Source organism: Diadema antillarum, unplaced genomic scaffold (assembly GCF_040938485.1).
Source record: "Diadema antillarum isolate AM-2024a unplaced genomic scaffold, OU_Dant_1.0 scf00000149, whole genome shotgun sequence".
Taxonomy (NCBI): Eukaryota; Metazoa; Echinodermata; class Echinoidea; order Diadematoida; family Diadematidae; genus Diadema; species Diadema antillarum.
In genome coordinates, this window is record NW_027271038.1 from 934,854 (window position 1) to 954,969 (window position 20,116).

The 20,116-nt window shown below is 38.7% G+C and overlaps 1 protein-coding gene across 1 annotated transcript in view; it reads left to right on the top strand.

Moving 5' to 3' along the window:
• The window catches only part of LOC139721751 (ubiquitin carboxyl-terminal hydrolase 8-like), a 33,293-nt gene extending 18,777 nt beyond the window's left edge, over positions 1–14,516 (top strand). The window contains exons 8-19 of the mRNA XM_071633073.1: positions 89–230; positions 697–1,343; positions 1,716–2,343; positions 2,957–3,173; positions 5,932–6,010; positions 6,578–6,708; positions 7,414–7,630; positions 8,843–9,079; positions 11,542–11,684; positions 12,222–12,382; positions 13,312–13,400; positions 14,013–14,516. Coding sequence (XP_071489174.1) covers positions 89–230; positions 697–1,343; positions 1,716–2,343; positions 2,957–3,173; positions 5,932–6,010; positions 6,578–6,708; positions 7,414–7,630; positions 8,843–9,079; positions 11,542–11,684; positions 12,222–12,382; positions 13,312–13,400; positions 14,013–14,066 — 2,745 coding nt within the window. The 3' untranslated portion in view covers positions 14,067–14,516. The remainder of the gene's footprint in view (positions 1–88; positions 231–696; positions 1,344–1,715; positions 2,344–2,956; positions 3,174–5,931; positions 6,011–6,577; positions 6,709–7,413; positions 7,631–8,842; positions 9,080–11,541; positions 11,685–12,221; positions 12,383–13,311; positions 13,401–14,012) is intronic.
• Positions 14,517–20,116: the final 5,600 nt, after the last annotated feature.

Here is a 20,116-nt window from a genome sequence, read left to right on the forward strand (position 1 = left end):
ACATAATTGACATATAATCACAACGGCGCTGTAAGTCATTGGATAGTGTGTGTAGATTATTTGGCTACTGTCTTCCTCCCTTACACAGTGGGACTGGCAGACGGCATACAAGAATGATCCACTTGTGCTGAAGGGTGGATATGAGGACTGGCTGTTGAAATATCCCATGTACACAAGCAACCCTCTAGCCAAGAAGCCTGCCAAGAAAGTGGAGGAGTCCAAGAATTTGTGTATGTGGAACTAAGCATCACAGAAACTTTTAATTGTCAGTCAGAGTGACACTTAGTGTGGGCAGAGAGAGCCTTTCCATCACGAGTTCTTTGGAAGATTTCTATTTTCGAATGTCTACCCAGATGATGGCATACCTGACAAAAATCTTACATGTAAATCAACAGGTTATTGCTATCAAGATGATCACTTTATTAGAGTCTTGAAACACTTTGCCATCATGGCACTGTTTCTGAAGGGTGCTGGAATGCACTAGAATTTATGGTAAACTTTGATAAGATATGTAACTTTTCTAAAGATTTACCTGATAAGTTGATTATTGCCAAGAGAAATGACACAGACCTGTGTGACTAGTTGTCCAAGTGTTATATGATCAGTTGTTCTTTTAGAATAACTTTGTAGAATATTGCACTGTGTAGATGTGCTAAGTTTTTTACACTTGTTTTCTTCTTCTAACCTCATCTCCAGTGGACTTTGAGTACCCAGTATTTGATGACGAGAAGCCACCCCCTCCTGCCCCAGCTGCTGCCCCTCCTAGTCAACCTCTCCCTGTCAATGGAACCTCAGCTGGCAATGCCACAAATCAGCCAAAGCCACTCCAGAATGGCACTGGGCATCCTCACCCGAGAATGTTCTTCATCTCTGGCCAGCCTACGGTGGACCGCTCCATCAAGCCGGGGGCCGCAAGAACACCAGGGCCCCAGGCTAAAAGTGCCATCAATTCAGACTCTGGCAGAGATGTGTCGAGACCAGCTACGGTCTCAGGAGTCACCCCTGCTCTCCCAGCATCAGGCAGGGATGGCAGTACCATGCCTCCCCAAGGACCATCCAGCAATGGTGGTGCTAGTACTGTGGCAAAGCCCTTGGCCACACCAACTGTAAACCGAAACCTAAAACCCAAGATAGACATCACTGGGGCTGATAGTGTTGATGGAAAACAAGAAAGAGGTGATGCAACTGATGGGAAGGCACCCATCACAGAGCCTGGGACGAAGCCTGTGGAAAATTCCTCAGTCACCCCATCTCATCCCCCTCCACCACTGGCTCCAGAGTCGGTTGAAGAGGACACCAAACAGGCTGCTCATCTGGAAGAACTGAAGATGAAAGAAGAACAGGTATGTGGGCCTGCTGTGTTTTTGTATGTGGTTTAATTCTACATTGTGTCTCATGCATTTCCATTGTATCTTCTAAGAATCTGCCATTTGAAAAATCTGACCTATTGAGTCATATTTATTGTGAAATTCTTTGTAACATTACAAAGAACAAAGACATCTTGTGGAAGTAATATTATATACAACAGGGTCTGGGTATTTTGTCATGAGACTCTGAGTTATAATGTGAGTACAAGTTTGCAAGACAGTTAACCATTCCAGCAGTATTACTACAGAGAACCTGTGTGTGTGTACGTGTTTCTTGAAGGCAAGACAGTTAAGCATTCTAACAGTATTACTATAGATAACCTGTGTGTGTTTACTTGTCTCTCAAAGGCAAGAAATGACCTGAATAAGATGCGATATGACAAGACCAAAGCTGAAAATGAGCGACTGAAGGAGGAGAAGGCGGAGATGGAGAGGAACCTGCAGAAGCTCCAGGCACAGCTGGCAGAGGCCAAAGCCAAGAAAGAGCTGAAGAAGCAAGCAGCTGCTGCCAAGCCAGCCTCTCCCACGCATTCCACCCCTCCTGCATCTCCAGCCATCAAACCAGAGGACAGCCAGTCCAGCCCCAGCAAGAGAAGCGCCACCACGAGCAGTTCCGGAGATGCATCCTCTGCTCCTCCGGCCAGCAAAGTGGCAGAGAACAAGTCCAGGCCCAGCCCAGTCTTGCCCAAGACTCAGCCCAACCAGAACTCAAACGCTGCTCCTGCCGATGGAAAGTTAGCCAGTGGGGCTTCCTCTGGAGAAGTCCCTACTGCTGAGGTCACTACGACCTTACCCAGAGGCTGGGAGAAGAGATGGGATGAGAAGTCCAAGAGATACTTCTACCTGAATCACAATGATAACACCAGTCACTGGAATCCTCCGCCTCCTGGTGTCCCAAAGCCCCGTGACCCTGAGCCCAGACCAGCCAGTGAGAGATCACATCCTGATTCTGCCTCCTCGTCACTGAGACAAGATGGTGAGATATTAGCTAACTAACAATTCATAGAAAGAGAGAGAAAGACGAACAGATTTGTCTAGGGTATCGCCTTTTTTGCAGATCGATAAGTGTGTATTTGCAGATATTCTGTATGCACCATATGTTTAGCAAGTTTAATTTTATGCCAGTCAGGACTTCACAACAATTTTGAGTGGTTAAACTTGTGAGTAAAGCAATAAAGGGAGGAATGCACATTGTGCTCATATTGGGATCAGATGTGATATATTTCTTTGTTGTAGAACTCACAAATAGCCCCGTACTCACAAAATTCACAAAAATAACAAACCCACAAAATATTTGGGTATAGGAGTAGTCAAATATATCTAAAATGGCAACTGAATGAAAATAGATGTGACATCAATTGACCCCTGAGAATTATGGATGCATTGCTGCACACAGACCCTATTAACATGACAATCTTCTTGACCTCTCAACACAAGCTGCTGCTATAGACAGGTTGCCATGGAGATGACAAGATGTAACCCTTTCAGGACCAGCATCCCAACGAGGCTATTGACATTGTATGTAAAATTATGTTATGTTTGCAACGGTACTGAAAGAGTTACCTGTGTCATGACTTCTGTTGCTACAGGCAGCAGTGCTCCACCGAAGTCCTCCAACACCACACCTGGCCAGGTGAGGCGCGAGCCTCTCAAGTCGGAATCTTCCGAGCCGTCCAGCAAGTCCAGTGGCCTCAAGAGGTCCCTCTCCTCCCCCAACGTTGCCCAGATGGTGATGAAGGAAGGAGATCGGAGCCCCTTTACTATGCCAGTTCCTACTGTTGATAGGTCCAGCAAGCCCATAGAGAGGTACAACAATGATATTTGTCATTAATCATATATGTACAGTTAAACCTGTCTATAGCGGCCACCCAAGGGAAACAACAAAAGTGGCCGCTATAGACAGGGTGGATGCTATAGACAGGATGGTGGCCATTTTGAATTTTAATACTTGCATTTTATAATACTGTAGCTGAAAATACCACATGTTATTTAAAAAACAACACAACTGCAACAAGCAAATAAGTTTGCATGTTCGGCTATAATGGGAATTTTTGTTGTACAATTGACTTCTTTTTTTTTTCCTTTGCCTCTTCTGTTCTTTTGATTTAAAAAACACCAAATTTTGGGCCTGAGGCCGGAACTGCATGCTCTGGTTTGTACCGATTTGCATGAACGGGGTTCACGAGTGCTGAGTTCGATGTAGATTCATGATCATGTGTGAAGCTTATGTAAACAACAAACGGTATCCAGACAAGTATCATATTGTCCTTATTCAAAGGGACTTAAACACTGACTAGCCGGCACTTTATAGTAAAATTCTACCATGTTATTAGGAGTTGTCTAATTTGCCTTTGTAGCATCTATTCAGGGCGGCATTACTGAATCCTAAATCTAATCTATGTAGTCAAGTTAGTGGTAAAACGGGTTTTCGTGGCAAAGAGCTGTGTTAATTTTGTCAATTGTGTGTGTGTCACGAGTGTGATTGTGACTGAGCTAGGAATCGGTAGAATTCACGCAATGAACATAAAAGACATCGTATTCACGGCTGATTTAATGGTTCAGCTGAATTTTTGTGGCCCGCTATACGCAGGTAGATATTCACCATGGGATACAAAATGAGTGGCCGCTGGCCGCGTTAGGCAAGTGGCTGCTATATAAAGGGTCTATAATACAGCAATTTTGTGCGAGGGATTTTTCAGTGGCCGCTATAAGCAGGTGGCCACTATAGAGAGGCGGCCGCTAAGACAGGTTTGACTCTCTCTCTCTCTCTCTATATATATATATATATATATATATATATATTTTTTTTTTTTTTTTTTTTTTTTTTTTTTTTTTTGCATAAGCATCTTTATATGAAGAGTTTGATCGCAAAAGGAGTTAACTATATTCCTGTCAATTTGAGATATGTGTGATCAAACCTGCCACAAAAACAAGGTAAATGATAAGAAATTATTGTATTTCTAATTGTAACTTTGCAAAATGTTCCTTGTAAGGCACTATTGAAACAGTTTTGTTTTTCTCTATCAGATGATGGACTTACTTCAAAATGTGTGAAAATAGCACTTAACCTGTTTTATGATCAATGTCTATGAATGCATATCTATGACTGATTATTTCATGAGAGAGCTTGCAGCTTTTCTTTTTTTTTGGCAGTAAATGCAATGCATCTTTAACATTGATCCTCAATAATGCATATCTATGCAAATAATTGTAGATGAATATAATGTGTGATCAAAATTTTGCCAATCACTTTAATAGTTTCTTGCAATAAAAAAAAGGAGAAAACACTGCTTGAAATCATATATGTATGTATTATAGTGCTCGAGAATTTAACTACCGGTACATGCCACAAGGTGATTTAACCCTATTCTAACTGGGGGGGGGTCAAATTGATCCCCCCCTCGACGTTTCGCGCCACGATTTCGCAACGCGCAAAGATTTTGCCGCGTCGTTTCACGACTTTTTTCATTGAAGTCTCCCGCATATTTTGAGACCAAATTTGCGACGTCCGGGTACACCGTTTTGAAGTTACATAATGTTTTGCATATGCATGTCAACCAAAAAACAGCTCAAATTCATGATATCGTGTGCAAATCCACTGCAAATTGTGGTTTTCGGTTAAATTGATATAAATTAGATTATATCAGCTTTTAACCATTGAAATTAATCAATTCTAGTGTAGATAAGCCTGAAAAAGTGCTTGCAACAAATTTTGGCAAAAAAACAATAGAAAACAAAAGGTCGAAAAAACAATAAAATACATAAGAAATTAACAAAACAATAAAAAACAAAAGAAATTGATATCGATTGTGCTATTTTTTTTACACAAAAATTGTTTGATGTGTCTTGAGGAATTCTGACACAAAAATTTAGCAATCCTCCAGTCTTTTTAATGGAGTTATAGGTGAAAATATGATTTCATGCACAAATTTGCATAATTAATTTATTAAAAATAGAAAGGCAACATTTTTCTATTGTATGACCATGTAATCTTGTAGTTGACATCCAGCTCTATCTTCAGGCAAAATTTCGCGGCGATCGCGCGATCGGCGGCCGAGATCTGAAGGGGGGGTCAAATTGACCCCCCCTCAGTAAAAACGTGGTCTCAAATAGCCCAGTAGAATAGGGTTAAAGGCTTCCTTGTACATTCCGTGTGCATGGTCATATAGACTGGTTAAAGGAGTTCTTTGTGACCCCATGCACTTGAAAATAATTAGAAGTTTTGTGTACTCCAAGATCTTATCAGTTGACTTTGGGATTGCTGACTGTCTATTGATATAAGTGCTGATTAATTTGTGCATTATCTCCTACTACATATACATGTAATTGAGAGATGGTGAAAAGTCTGATCTTCGAAAAATCTGTACTGTGTGTCATAGTTTGTGGTAGATGCTGTGGTGTAATGTATAGCTTAGAAATGGGTCATTATATCCATGAACACCAGTTATGACTGTAATAGACTGTAACACAGTGCCGATGTGACGTCTTTTTGTGTCCTGTACATTGTGCACATAGTACACATAGTGTAACTCTTTTCATGTCTTTATCCTCCACTGTTTTCCAGACCTCCGCAGCAGATTACCCAGTTCAAATCAGCCTATCCAAACAGAGTGCGCAATCTCAACCCTATTTTTGGGAATCAAGTAAGTGAGAGTCTATTCTGGTTTACAAAGTAAGGTGACGCATATTTGCTTGCTTGCTCTTGCTTGTGTGTGTTTGTTTGTTTGTTTAAGAGAAATCATTGACCAGCATCAACGCTGTTTGACTTTGATTATATGACTGCAAAGTTTTAATTTATATACTTTCGTATCGACTTTTTTTATCAACATATTGATTGTATGATGATAATAATAATAATTTAATTTCTGACGTTCTTGATCTACTTGGTATCACAAAATGCAGATGTTTGAATAAAAGCGCATTTAGATTTAAAAATAGTCTTTGATGTTTAATTTCTTTTTCGTAGAGGTGAATTATTAAACAATTTTGGCAATTCACATGCAAATAGGCGGTCCTTTTTGTCTTTTTTTTAATGTGATGAGGCTTGCAGTGTTAATGCATCTGTGGAGAAACAAAGGTTGTGGGTATGTTTATAGGATACAAGTTTCAACAGCTCAGTATCATAACTCTTATTTATATGAGCATTGCATTTATGCAGCTAAGATATTGCAGTTATTATACTGTTGGCTTTCTATGTCTCTCAACTGCAGGGGCGTGCTTTGACTGGTCTGCGTAACCTTGGCAACACATGCTTCATGAACTCTGTGATTCAATGTCTGAGTAACACTACACCGCTGGCAAAATACTTCATCATGGACAACTACCTGCCTCACATTAACAGGTTAGTCTTCATCAGGGCAGCCTGTGACAAGTGCTGTAACTATTGCCTGCTTGAGTCTTAGATTGACTCGTAAGAGTGACTGAAGATGTATTATGATTTCAAAATGGCAAGAAGCATTTGTGTTGAAGCATGGAGAATTATGCAGGGTTGATTTACTTTCAGTGGTGACTTTCAAAGGGACAGGGAAAAAATTGCCTTGGATTTCATATGACTGTGAAAACAGCAACAACCAAGTAAAAAACAGCTACCACAAAAGAAAACACAAACAACCAAATGACCAAAGGTTGTTTGTTTGTCTGTCTGTGTTTATGTGGTTCTGGAAAAGTTACATTTATTGAAAGGGCATTGTTCTGGGGTGGAGAGAAAATCTATTGTCCATTGATTAAATTTGATGGTGTACAGTTGATCAAAAGTTGCTCGCTCCATCCACTGTCATGAATATTTGCAATTATCCTCAAATGTGTGCAAAACTCTTGGTGTTTGAGATTGTTGTTCCTTTCTAATAATTACATAAAACTGTGTTATTAACTAAAGTGTTTAAACAAAAATAGTTTACATATAATGATAGAATATGTTCAATATATCAAAAAGTCATATGAAGAAAATTTCAATTTCTGTTTCTGTCAATAATTATAGAAATAATTCTGTGTACAAAAACATTCAGTGATATGCTGACTTGCATCGATGTTTGTACTCGTGTTACAGAAAAAACCCTTTAGGGCGGGGTGGAGAAGTGGCAGAGGAATTTGCCATCGTGGTAAAGGCAGTCTGGTCCGGTCAGTATCGGTCAGTGGCACCTAGAGACCTGAGGGACACAGTGACCAAGTATGTTCCTGAATTTCGCAAGCACATTGGCCACCATCATGACTCCCAGGAATTCCTGCTCTTTCTACTTGACGGACTACATGAAGACCTTAATCAGGTTTGATACAAACCAGCATCAATCCATGCCAGTTTAAAGGGATCGTATAGTTTTGGTCAAGACCTAATTTCATGTTTCTAACATTTTTTGGTGAGATAACGAGAAACCTCTCATGAAATGTGAAAGAACATGTAATTCCCAGAGGAATTCGCCATTTATTTGATGAAAATTGGTTTTGAAATGGCTGCGATATCCAAAACAGATCGATCCTGATGAAAGGTGGAAATCACCTTTTATCATGATTGCTTTGTTTTACTTTGCTTTTAGATGGTTCAGCCATTCCAAAACCAATTTTCATCAAATAAACTTTGACTACCTCTTGGAATGGTATGCTCTGTACTGTCGACTAAAAGCCCAATCCTCATCTCCACCAATACTGTACTATCTCTTTGAAAAAATTTAAAAATCATAATAATGCTCTTTTTGCTTGATTCATATAAAATACGGGCGATTGAAGTCCTTTGGACTGGCATTTATTTTGTTATCTCATAATTTTGTTATAAGCGAAGGGAATTTTGCACCATAGACTATCTCACTTTAATAACTCATTCAGCAAATCATTGGAAATGCTGAAAGTCTCATTGCCACTTTGATGTTAGGTTTTTTTCCAGACCTGGAAAGCCTTTGGCAAAAGTAAACCCAGCATCCTCATTTCTGAGCTGCTCAGAATGAATGTGAGGCCATGTTTAGATTCTTAGATCATGAGTTTTCTTGAACTTTGGACGCAATGTGTGAAATACTTACGGATGATATCCTGATGGAATGTCATTTATGCCAGTGTGCCGCAACGTACCAAACTTTGTGCCAATCCTTGGTGTGATAATGATAAATGATACTTGTGCGAATTCACCAGGATGGGCATTGATTGATTACAGGCAGCAGGGAGTAGCGCAAATTTCTATGCTTTTTTTTGTAACTCCTTCTCTTTAGACTATGTATGTAAGATAAGGATGTGTAGCGATGAAATATCGTTTGGCATGAGAAATTATGTCTGCAATTTTCATTGCAGTATATGTGTGTGTGTGTGTTTGCAGTATGCATCGCTGTCTTTGTGAGTCCAAATTTACCTATGGAACCAGTCTGAATGAATGGAATATAAAACTCACTTTCCCCATTCCTCTCCATCTCTCTCTCTCTCTCTCTTCTTTTTCTATATCTCAATCTTTTTTCTCAATATCTCCTTATCTCTAACCCCCCCATCCTCCAAACTAGGTGACAAAGCGGGAGTATGTGAAGGAGGAGGACTTCAGCAAGTATCCCGACAAGAAAGCGGCCAGCTTGTCGTGGGAGAACCATGAGAGACTGAACCGCTCCATCATCGTCTCTCTCTTCCAGGGCCAGTTCAAGTCCACCGTTGAGTGCTTGTCCTGCCACAACAAGTCTGTCAAGTTTGAGGCCTTCATGTACCTCTCCCTCCCCATACCCTCCAATAGCAAGTGTACACTCAATGTGAGTGGGTTTCCTTTTTCTTTCATTTTACCTTTTAATAATAATAAGAGTGCCTACTTGTGTAGCGCACAGGTCCACTTTTTGGTGCTCATGGCACTTCAAAATATTAAAAGATATATACATATTCAAACATGACAACAGAGAAGAAAATGCAAACAACAAACAAACACATACCAGATAAAGAATACACTTCTTCCGAACATTACAGATTGCAGTTATAGTCCTCAGTGTAAGAGGAACAGGATACATTTTAAGTTCGGATTTGAATGTTTCTGCAGATAACTGAATAGGTGACCGATTCCACAATTTTGGTCCCATAACAAAGAAAGCATGATCACCCCATCCATGTTTTACTCTGGGTGTTTGGAGGAACAATGCATCTGATGATAAACGTAACTTCATGTCTGATTGTATTTGGGAATAGAGGCATGTAGGTATACGGGGGAAAAAGAATGAACTGAATGATTATAATGATGATGATGACAATGATGACGATGACGATGACGACGATGACGATGATGATGATTTTACCTTTTGATTTGCTGTTGTCCTCTGTACTGCCTGATGAAATCAGATTGAGACTGATATCCTCATGGAGGGGTTTATGCTACCAACCTTGTTTCAAATGCAACAAGGAAAAGTAGAAATTACGCGGTGCGTAATATATGTCCCCGCCGGAAGTAGCATTTAGTAGCAAAATGTACAATATAGGTAAAAAGATCAAGGTCAAAGGTCAAAGAAGTCAAAGGTCAAAATTCTATGTAGAAGTTTTGAAGCCCTCACCTAGTGCCATCACATAAAGCAAACGGAATCAAAATCGGGTTAGAAATGGCGAAGGAGTAGCATTTTGTAGCCAATGTACAATATAGGTAAAAAATCAAGGTCAAAGGTCAAAGAAGTCAAAGGTCAAAATTCTGTGTAGAAGTTTTGAAGCCCTCACCTAGTGCCATCACATAAAGCAAACGGAATCGAAATCGGGTTAGAAATGGCGAAGGAGCAGCATTTGGTAGCAAAATGTACAATACAGGTCAAAAATCAAGGTCAGAGGTCAAAGAAGTCAAAGGTCAAAATTCTGAGTAGAAGTTTTGAAGCCCTCACCTAGTGCCATCACTTAAAGCAAACAGAATTGAAATCGGGTTACAAATGGCGAAGGAGAAGCATTTTGTAGCAAAATGTACAATATAGGTCAATGTTCAAGGTCAAAGGTCAAAGAAGTCAAAGGTCAAAATTCTGTGTAGAAGTTTTGAAGCCCTCACCTAGTGCCATCATATAAAGCAAACAGAATCAAAATCGGGTTAGAAATGGCGAAGGAGTAGCATTTTGTAGGCAATGTACAATATAGGTCAAAAATCAAGGTCAAAGGTCAAAGAAGTCAAAGGTCAAAATTCTGTGTAGAAGTTTTGAAGCCCTCACCTAGTGCCATCATATAAAGCAAACGGAATCAAAATCGGGTTAGAAATGGCGAAGGAGTAGCATTTTGAAGCAAAATGTACAATATAGGTCAATGGTCAAGGTCAAAGGTCACAACTGAAATTCTGTATAGAAGTTTCAAAGCTCCCATGTAGTGCTATCATATAAAGCAAACAGAATCAAAATCGGGTTAGAAATGGTGAAGGAGTAGCATTTTGAACATTTTGATCACACACGGACGGACAGACGGACACACGGACACACGGACACACAGACACACACACGTACGGAGCCCGTTTCATAGTCCCCTGCTCGAACTCGTTCGGCGGGGACAAATAGGTTTGGTGGAGATTACGAGGTACTCTCACTTGAGGATGCCACTTTGTGACTTCAAGACTATCCAAGAGTCAGCCATAATAATTTGCTACATGGTCTGTGGGCTTGTGTGTGTAGCAGGACAGTCTCAAATCCTTTGTACATTATGCGTGCACAATGCTTTTCAAGGCTGGCCAAATCCTTTGCTGTAAAGGCCATTTCTATTTCTCGGTTTCAGAGTTGTGACACATTGTAGAGGAGAGCATTACATTACATTGTCTTTGAAGTAAGGAGGTACCTTTTTTGACTTTTTTGGTAGGTATGTGTAAGAGGATCATATTTGTAATGTCATGTAAATCAGCATACTGGTATAACTGGATGAGATTGGTTTATGCAGCTTTGGACTTCAACAAATTCAAGAATGTGCTTGTATTCATTAAGAAAGAAATGCTCATATATTTCTGTATTGTCACATTGATGTTGCAATGACTTTTACATTACAAATTGTTTTGTAAACTGCTCATTCATTTGAAGTGGCTATTACTTCAATCATGGCCCTGTGTCTGTTTTGTTCTTATTCTATGCTTAGCGTGTCTGTAGCTTTCATATGCATGTTAATTGTGCTAAGATTACAAGATTATTCACAGTCTGACTTATCTTCAAATATCTGTGTAATATCACCATAAAACCTGTTCTTTGAGTACTAAGTAGAAAGTGCCCCATTCTTTCTCCTGTAGGACTGCCTAGTGAGATTCTCGCAGCCAGAGAAGCTGTCCGGAGACAATGCCACTCACTGCTCTCACTGCAAGACCAACCGCAACTCCAAGAAGACCATCCTGATATGGAGACTTCCTAAATTACTTCTCATCCATCTCAAGCGGTAATATGGCCAGTTCTGTGGTAGCCTTTTGTCAAGGCCCTCTCGCTGTCCCTCTTGACTGGAGTCTCTTCACCATACAGCGAGAGGGCCTTGACAAAAGGCTAGTTCTGTGGATGAAGTGCTACATATTGGTATATGTTGAGGTGTTTTTATTTTCATCATATTTGCAAGTTGACTGATATGTAAAATTATAGACTCAACAAAAAGGATACCCCTCGTAACACTAATGAGCTGTATTATATCGTCTCCAAAGGTAGGAAATTACTATTTTTCTCCTGAGAGGAGTAATACTAATTTTAGTGAGAACTTAGTGTATAAAAATGTCTTTTGAGTTTTTCAGATGGCATCAGGCATTCTCCCCATCCCGTTCAATTTATCAAACTTCAGTTCACTTTGTATGTGTGACATCTTGTATCTGATTATGTTTTAAATATATGTTGCTTTACTTATTGTCACCATCATTATTCTCCCCCCCCCCCCAAAAAAAAAAGTGAAATGAAGTACTAAAAGAATGATTCTCTGTCTTCTCTACATTAGGTTCTACTATGAGGGTATGTGGCGTCAAAAGCTCCAGACTTACGTGGACTTCCCCATTGCAGAGTTTAACTTGGATCGATTCGTGATTGGTCCAGAGAGGCATGGCACCTATCAGCTCTATGGAGTCTCAAACCACACAGGCACACTGGATGGGGGCCACTGTAAGTGGGGCTTGCTTCATCACAGAATTCAGTCTTGCCATATTGTGCTTAAAATACCACTTAGTTGCCCATGTTGTTGTACAGTGGAAGTACAGCTGTACATCAAATTCCCAGTCTTAATGTAAGTGGGGTTGAAGTGCTCATTTCTTGCTGTCTTCTTGTAAGAAATATATTATGTATCAGTGAATAGCTGTAGAAGGTCAAAGTGGTAGATGGTTGAAAGCAAGAGAATGTTAATGCAGAGGTGAGAAAATGTGCTGTGATTTTTTTTTAATCAATTGGTGCCCCTGTACAAGTGTATTTGTATTTTAACAAACATGTCAGAAAACGGAACCAGTGGGAATTGAGTCTGTCATCTACAGCTAGATGTTCATCTACTGGTAGGTGGTTCTTAATAGCTTGTGGACGTGAATTACAATAAAGAGAGAATCATTTTAATCATTTTTAAAATGATTCATCTTTTAATCCCTGGTAGAATGGGGAAACATGGGTGGTCCTGTTGGATCAATCTTCATTCGCTGCCCATTGAGGTATCTTTGAGAAAACTGTGAATGGTGCCGTCAGTGAATATGTGCATCAGAGTGTATGCTTATTGGTAACAGTTCATTCCACTCAAGATTCTTCGGCTGGGTGTGTACTTAATTCAGAGATCAGTAATAAAGCTGGACACTTTTCGTTCATGGGATCCTGGAATATATTATCCAAGCTGGGCTAGCCTTACAACTCCATGGATTCCCACAGTACCAGCTCTATAAATGCCTCATCGTTCTTCTCATGCATTCATATAGTGCAGTGCTATTTCTTTCTGTTTTCATATTTTCTCTTAAGTTCCTGCATTGTATGATTCATATCAGTAATTCTTTGTGAGGATATATAGACTGCTAACAAAAGGGAGTAAATACATTTGTATTTTTGCTTGGTCTTTTCAGATACAGCCTGCTGTCAGAATGCTGTCAACAAACGGTGGTACAAATATGATGATCACGAGGTGTATGATGCTTCACAGAGTGCTGTCAAGGTCAGTCATTTCAATGTTTTTCACTTGCTGTCAGATGAGGGAACTACTCTCCACGAAAAACTGAAGAGTAATTTATGCATCGTTTGAAAAATATAGATACCAACACAACTGGATTACAGTTAGGAAATCAATACACTCTGTTGTGTCATATTGCTTTACAAAGAAAGATAGTCATGTGATTTGGAATATCTCGGATAATTGTTTATTTGACCATGTAACTAGTAGCTTGTCATTTTTGTCCAAAAAAACCCATGTGTCTTGCAAAGATTTTAGTAGCAGCAACACTATGAAATATGTATGCCTTTAACTCCCCCCCCCCCCAAAAAAAAGAGAACAAAAAATGAAGGTCAAAAGTTTGCTTAACTTGGGCCATATTTCTTTTCCTGTCTGTAACGAAACGTAACCACATGAATGAAAAACATGACAGAAGGAATGGAAGTATTGTTTCCTTTGAAAGGTTAAAGGTCATTCCCCAAGGTCAGGGTTCAATGAATGTAATGTGCTTGTAAAGGGGTGGCATGCATATGGCAGTTTAGAAAAAAATGGCCTCATTTCAGTGCCATGTTTGTTTGCTCTCGTGTTTCAATTAAAATTTTTTGTTTGTGTTTACAGAGCTCTGCAGCGTACATCCTGTTCTACACATCCTTCAACCTATCTCCTCCCTAACCAGCTCCCTAACCAGCTCTCTAATCAGCCCCCGAGATGGGCAAGGAATCCCCTGGCTGTAGGCTGTAGTTCTCCTTCATTTCTTTCCAGACATGCTTGCAAGAATGAGGAGGAATCTAGCGGCTTCTGTGGGTCAGCCATCGAACTTGTCTTTTCTTGATAGCAAGCAAGCTTATGTCATGCCTGTATATGCTGGCCGAAAAATCATATGACAAAAGTAACTGTCACCCATCAAGCTCGCTCTTCTATGATCATTTTTCACATCAAGGGAATCAGCTGAAAGCAGATGATGTTGTCATTCATCAAACCTGAAGCTTCTTAGACTAGTTGCTTATTTTTGCTGAGGAATCCAAAAGAGAAGATGTACTCAGTCAAAAACTAGACTTCTTCTTGACTTGTATTCATTGTAGCAAAAGACAAATAGGCAGTCATTCAGTGAACTGTATCAGTCCTAAGCCTCAAAAATGTTAAATAAAAAGATAGGTTTCTGCAGATGTATAATATCCGCAAGCAGTCTCCAGGGTTATTGACAATTAAGATGGACCAGAAAGATAGATATTATGATAGTACTGTTACACTGCAACTTTTACAGTTTAAACTTCAGGGTATGATGCATCAATTTTTGAACATGCTGTTTAGAGAATGGACCAGAAACCATAGCTTGAAATGATGATTCATCTCGTTCATGCATCACATTGTTTATTTTCTGCATGATTTCAATGGTGCATTGATGGCGCATTGTGAATGCCATCAGTTGATGGCTATCCCATATAACGAACAGGGTTATGACATAATTCTGTTTGCAACAAAGTAAAAATTCAGGCAGCAACATTATCCGCTCTGTCTTTTGTCGTTTATTCCTTTGGTTTTAACGAAATTTCGATACGATGAAAGAAAACTGCCCGTCCCGAGGACTTATACTGCGAGTTCACTGTAAAGGATTTTCGTTGTAACTGTGTGTGCATTATAATGGGAGTACACTGTAGTGAGATACCTGATATACAACAAGGTCATTTTGCAGGTCATATTCCTTTTATATTCTTTTGTTTTTGTCCCTGATATAATGAGATACCCAATATATGAGGAAATTACAATGGTCTCCAAAGGAGGTTCACTGTTTCAGATGAAGGTGCACACCGAAAAATCTGTTTTTGATATTCTGACACTGCAAGTTATATATTTCAGTGGCTCACCCTGGTGATGTAGACATATTTTACATACTTTGTGTCTTCTTGATATTGCCCCTTTCAAAGTGTTGCTTATGCTACGTGACACATGCAACATCACTTTACTATGACAGTTTCTGTATTAAAGTGACGATGTTCCATAGATTGTCATTACTGTACACTTACAATGCAGCAGTTACTGCGATGTGAAGAAGTAGCCAAGAATTGAACCAGCTCATGTTCGTGCATTCTGCAGTGTAATTTTGTTCTCCAAATAATGCATGATTTTGATGGATACATAGGATAGCCCCCTTGTAATCTCAACTGTACCCATGATGTATAAACAATTTATGTTGTTCCTCAACGTAATATGACTAGGTACAAGGTAAAATTTATCATTGATAATGAAGTGATATTATTTGTGAAGATATTTTCTCTTATCACTGATTTCACTGCAAACAAGGATTGCATTGTTTGAGTAGGTCCTTTTCATCCAAGAACGAATCGACATGGTGCACCACAAACCAACAGAACTTGGAGCCTCTCACCATACACACCTTCAGAGAGCAATAGCAGTGGAAGATATTTTGTACCTTGGTGCAAAAATACAGCTGCAGCCATCTTGAATTTTGACATCACTTTATCAAAGAGTGCAGAAGATTTGAGTGCAGATGAGGCAATATTAAATGAAACCATTTATTTCGGCAGTGGCATAACTCATGAGGGCTAGCACTCAAGCATGGCATATATCAGCATCAGCAATGGTTTATCCTTGTTACAATACAATAAGTTGCAATACTGATGTGAGCAGAATATGTGATTGTTCATACACAGTGGATGCGAATCCAAGATCCAGAGGGGGTGTATACTGAAAAGCAACATCTTCTTTTGTGTTTTTCTACATGAACTCTTTTTCTCTGAACTGTACTCAAGATGAAACAATTCTAGGGTTTATGATGGCACTTTGTGTTTCCTATTCTATTTTTCATTGTTTTATGTACATGTATTTAAATGTGTATATTCGTGACATTTGCAATGTTTCAGAGACCTAATGCGAGACAAATCATAGAAGATTTAGTGAAGAATTATCATCAGTACTGTGAGCCGATTCCAAACTGCATTAGAAACAAAAAATGCAATAAATTTGGAGAAGTTTGTTGGTGGAAGTGGTTGAAGCAGTAGATATGCACGGTATATGACCAAAAGGCACATACTAGTAGATCAAAATTTTGACACATACAGTTGTAACACTGGTACATATATGAATTTAGTCTATTGTGGATTATCAACTAACCCAAGGCAGAGGCTTGTGAAGATAAATGAAAAACTGCATGATGACTTTTTGTTTTGGGGGTTAGCTGGCTAGCCATGCATGTGAATAATACAAGAACATATCAGATATGAATATGTTGGAGTTTTTGAAATGTGTACACTCAAATAGAGAGTTGAATGATGGCATGATTTTTATATTTCACATTGATACTACAATATTAAGACATACATTTTTGGCCATTTGCTACTGGAAAAGCAGCATTGGACAAAATTAGGTATCAGCAGAATCAATTTGTATCACATTGATTAAATTTGTATGGCTGATACATGTACATGTACACCTAAATGCATAACATCTGCATGTATCACAAGTGTTGATACTGAAGAATATGTGCCCCTTCCCCAAATAAAATCTTTTGAAACCCTTTGTATGAAATGATCACCATTTTGTCAAACAGAAATATGTGATATTGTTGAATGACATATATATTCTTCAGTTTCTACCCATTTTTATCATGGTGATTAATAATGTTGCATCTTTGAGAATTTAAAACACGGGAAAGAACATATAATCCTAGCTGTTGATTCTTGAATAATCTTTTTTTTTTTTCATTTTGAATTGCATCTAGCACTGTCCTAATATGTAAAATTAGCTGTGTTATATGTTTCGAACACGAAGAAACACTTGCAGATTTAGAAAAAATGCAATACAATTCACAGTGCATGTTTGGATAAATTTGTGCAAAATGTGAATATCTTAGGTGAGCTAGTGAAGATTATGCATCAAGCCTGCAAAACTCACATCAGCAGAATCATGCGTCACTCAGTCATGTACAAAATGTGATTCATGTGCAGCAGCTTTTATGTGCCATTGTTAATGATTGTATTTAAAAATCGCAGAGTATCATATGAATTTGTATAAAGTTCTTGTAAATGTTCATTATATTGCACAATGCCTTCATGTTGTATAAATTTATTTGTGCACCAGTTTACATAATTATTAGAATATGTGTAAATGATTACATATGGTATGTATACAAGAATTACTAATAAACCCAACATTTCAATATTGATAATGCAGTCACAGCTGTCCTTTAATTCAGAGAGAAAATTATTAGTAACAGCATAACACAGGACAAGGAAAATCAAACTTGCCTGTAAGAACAAGTCTCGTGTCTTGATATGAAGTCAAAGAATATGCTCAGTGTCACTGCAGACAGTGTAAGTTTCTCACAAAAATAGATGTTCCTAACAAATGGAATTAATCATGTAGGACTTGCAGGGCAATTTATAATAACAGCATGTGAAATGGATGAGATCAATACACATACAATAGATTCATGAAGATTTTTTAGTGGAATCTGGCAAGCACTTGGAAAGTTACAAATAGTTGGAATGCCATTGGTCATGACATTCATTTCAATGTTCAAATTGGCCCTCATAAACTACATGCCAGTATTTTAGGAATACCAAGTACAGTGCACCCCTGTTTAAAACAAAAACAGTAATAACAAAACTCTTGTTACAACAAAGTGAAAATTCAGGTCCCCAAATTATTGTCTATACAGTGGACTCCCGTTAAAATGAAGTCCTCAAGACCAGCAGTTTTCTTTTGTTACATCAAGATTTCATTATAACTGAACAAATAAACAATAAAAGACAGAGAGCAGATAATGTTGTGGCCTGAATTTTTAGTTTGTTGTATTAAAAACTGGAATTTCGTTATAATGGGAGTGCACTGCATATATTTATACACCGTTTGGATGTAACAAAATTTTGATGATTACGAAAGAAAAAACTGCTGGTTCGAGAGACTTCATTATAATGGAAGCCGCCTGTACCTTTGCAACTGCCACAGACTACAAATTATGAAAATTCCATATCGTGGGTGCAAGAGGTATGACTGTAGTCCTCCAAAGCTGAGCTATCAACCCTTGGTGGGACCATCAGGACAAATATGAAAGTAGATTTCTCAAAGGAATCATCTATCCCCAACCCTGTTCAAGACTTTGCAGAGACACCCTGTTCAGCAATTTTAGAGAGAATGGCCAAATCCATTTATAGGAAATAATCCATTTTGTCAAGTAGAATATCACACAACTCTGAGGCTTATTTCCTTTTGATATATTCATTTGAGCAACATTGATTGTACTCTGGTTTCCAAGAGATCATGGCATCATTTCATAAAAAAGTTGATAGGATAGCAACTCTTGCTGGAATGCCAATTGTGATGGTAATGACAAATATTCAGCTTCCTGATTGGCTGTTGCTATGGGAAGTTGCAATTCTAGCAAGAGTCACTATCTTACAGGGAATGTATAGTATTAGTGGAGATGAGGATTGGGCTTTTAACTTTTTTGCGAGATACCAAGAAACCACTGATGAAATACAGTACAGAGCATACCATTCTAAGAGGTATTCAAGTTTATTTGATGAAAATCGGTTTTGGAATGGCTGAGACATCGAAAAACAAAGTAAAAGAAAGCAATCGTAATTACAAGGTGAGTCCCACTTTTTATTACAACCACTCTGTTTTGGATATCTCAGCCATTTCAAAGCCAATTTTCATCAAATAATCGTTGAATTCCTCTTGGAATTACATGCTCTTTCATATTTCATACAAAGTTTTTCATATATCACCGAAAAATGTTTGAAAAACGAAGTTATGTCTCAACCAAAACTATACGATCCCTTAAACATCTTTTGTGAAATGGGGCCCAGAACTGTCAACTGAGTTCTGCAGTCTTCATTCAAATCACAGTGCATTCTTCATATAAACTTAGTTCATTTTGTCACACATCAGGTCATTATAAACTGTATCAGAATGAGAGTACTGGCCCTTACAGGGTAGTTTGCGGCTCTTCACTTAGTAATCAATGTAATGAATGTTATCGTGTCTACCACACCCAACATCTTTTTCACCATACAAAGTCATGTCATCTTGTGTCAACACTAAAGAAAACCACCAAGAGTATTACAAGGTAAAAATAGACTACTTGGGCAGGAAACCCTACATGCACTCCTGGCATTGGCACTGTGATGTTACCATTCTGTGACACAACACTTAATACCCTGGTGAAAGCATGGAAGACATCTTCTTATAAGACCTTTTTACACTACTTCTCAAGCACCATTCCCTCTCCCCAAAGGAAGAAAAAGAGAGAGAGAGAGCAAAAAGAAGAAGAAAGGAATGAAATGTGATACAAGAAAGCACAATGATACCAGTAAAACCTTATGTTCCTAACTCTGATACAACAAGATTTCATTAAAGTGAGGAAAGGCTCTTCTGGTATGGCTTCTATAAGATCCATGTCTATGACACAACTTATTTGATAATTATTTAGCGAGAAACACAAATGAGATCTCATAACTACAGTGGACTCAACAATGTCCTTGGGACCGGCAGTTTTCTTTCGTTATATTGAAATTTGGTATAACCGAACAAATAAACAATAAAAAACATACAGCGGTTAATGTTGCAGCCTGAATTTTTACTTCGTTGTAACCAGAATTTCGTTATAACCATGTTCGTTATAACAGGAGTGCACTGTATCAGAGGATTTCAAAGGCAACATCATAGGCTTCACCACTCTACATACATCTTGCACAGTA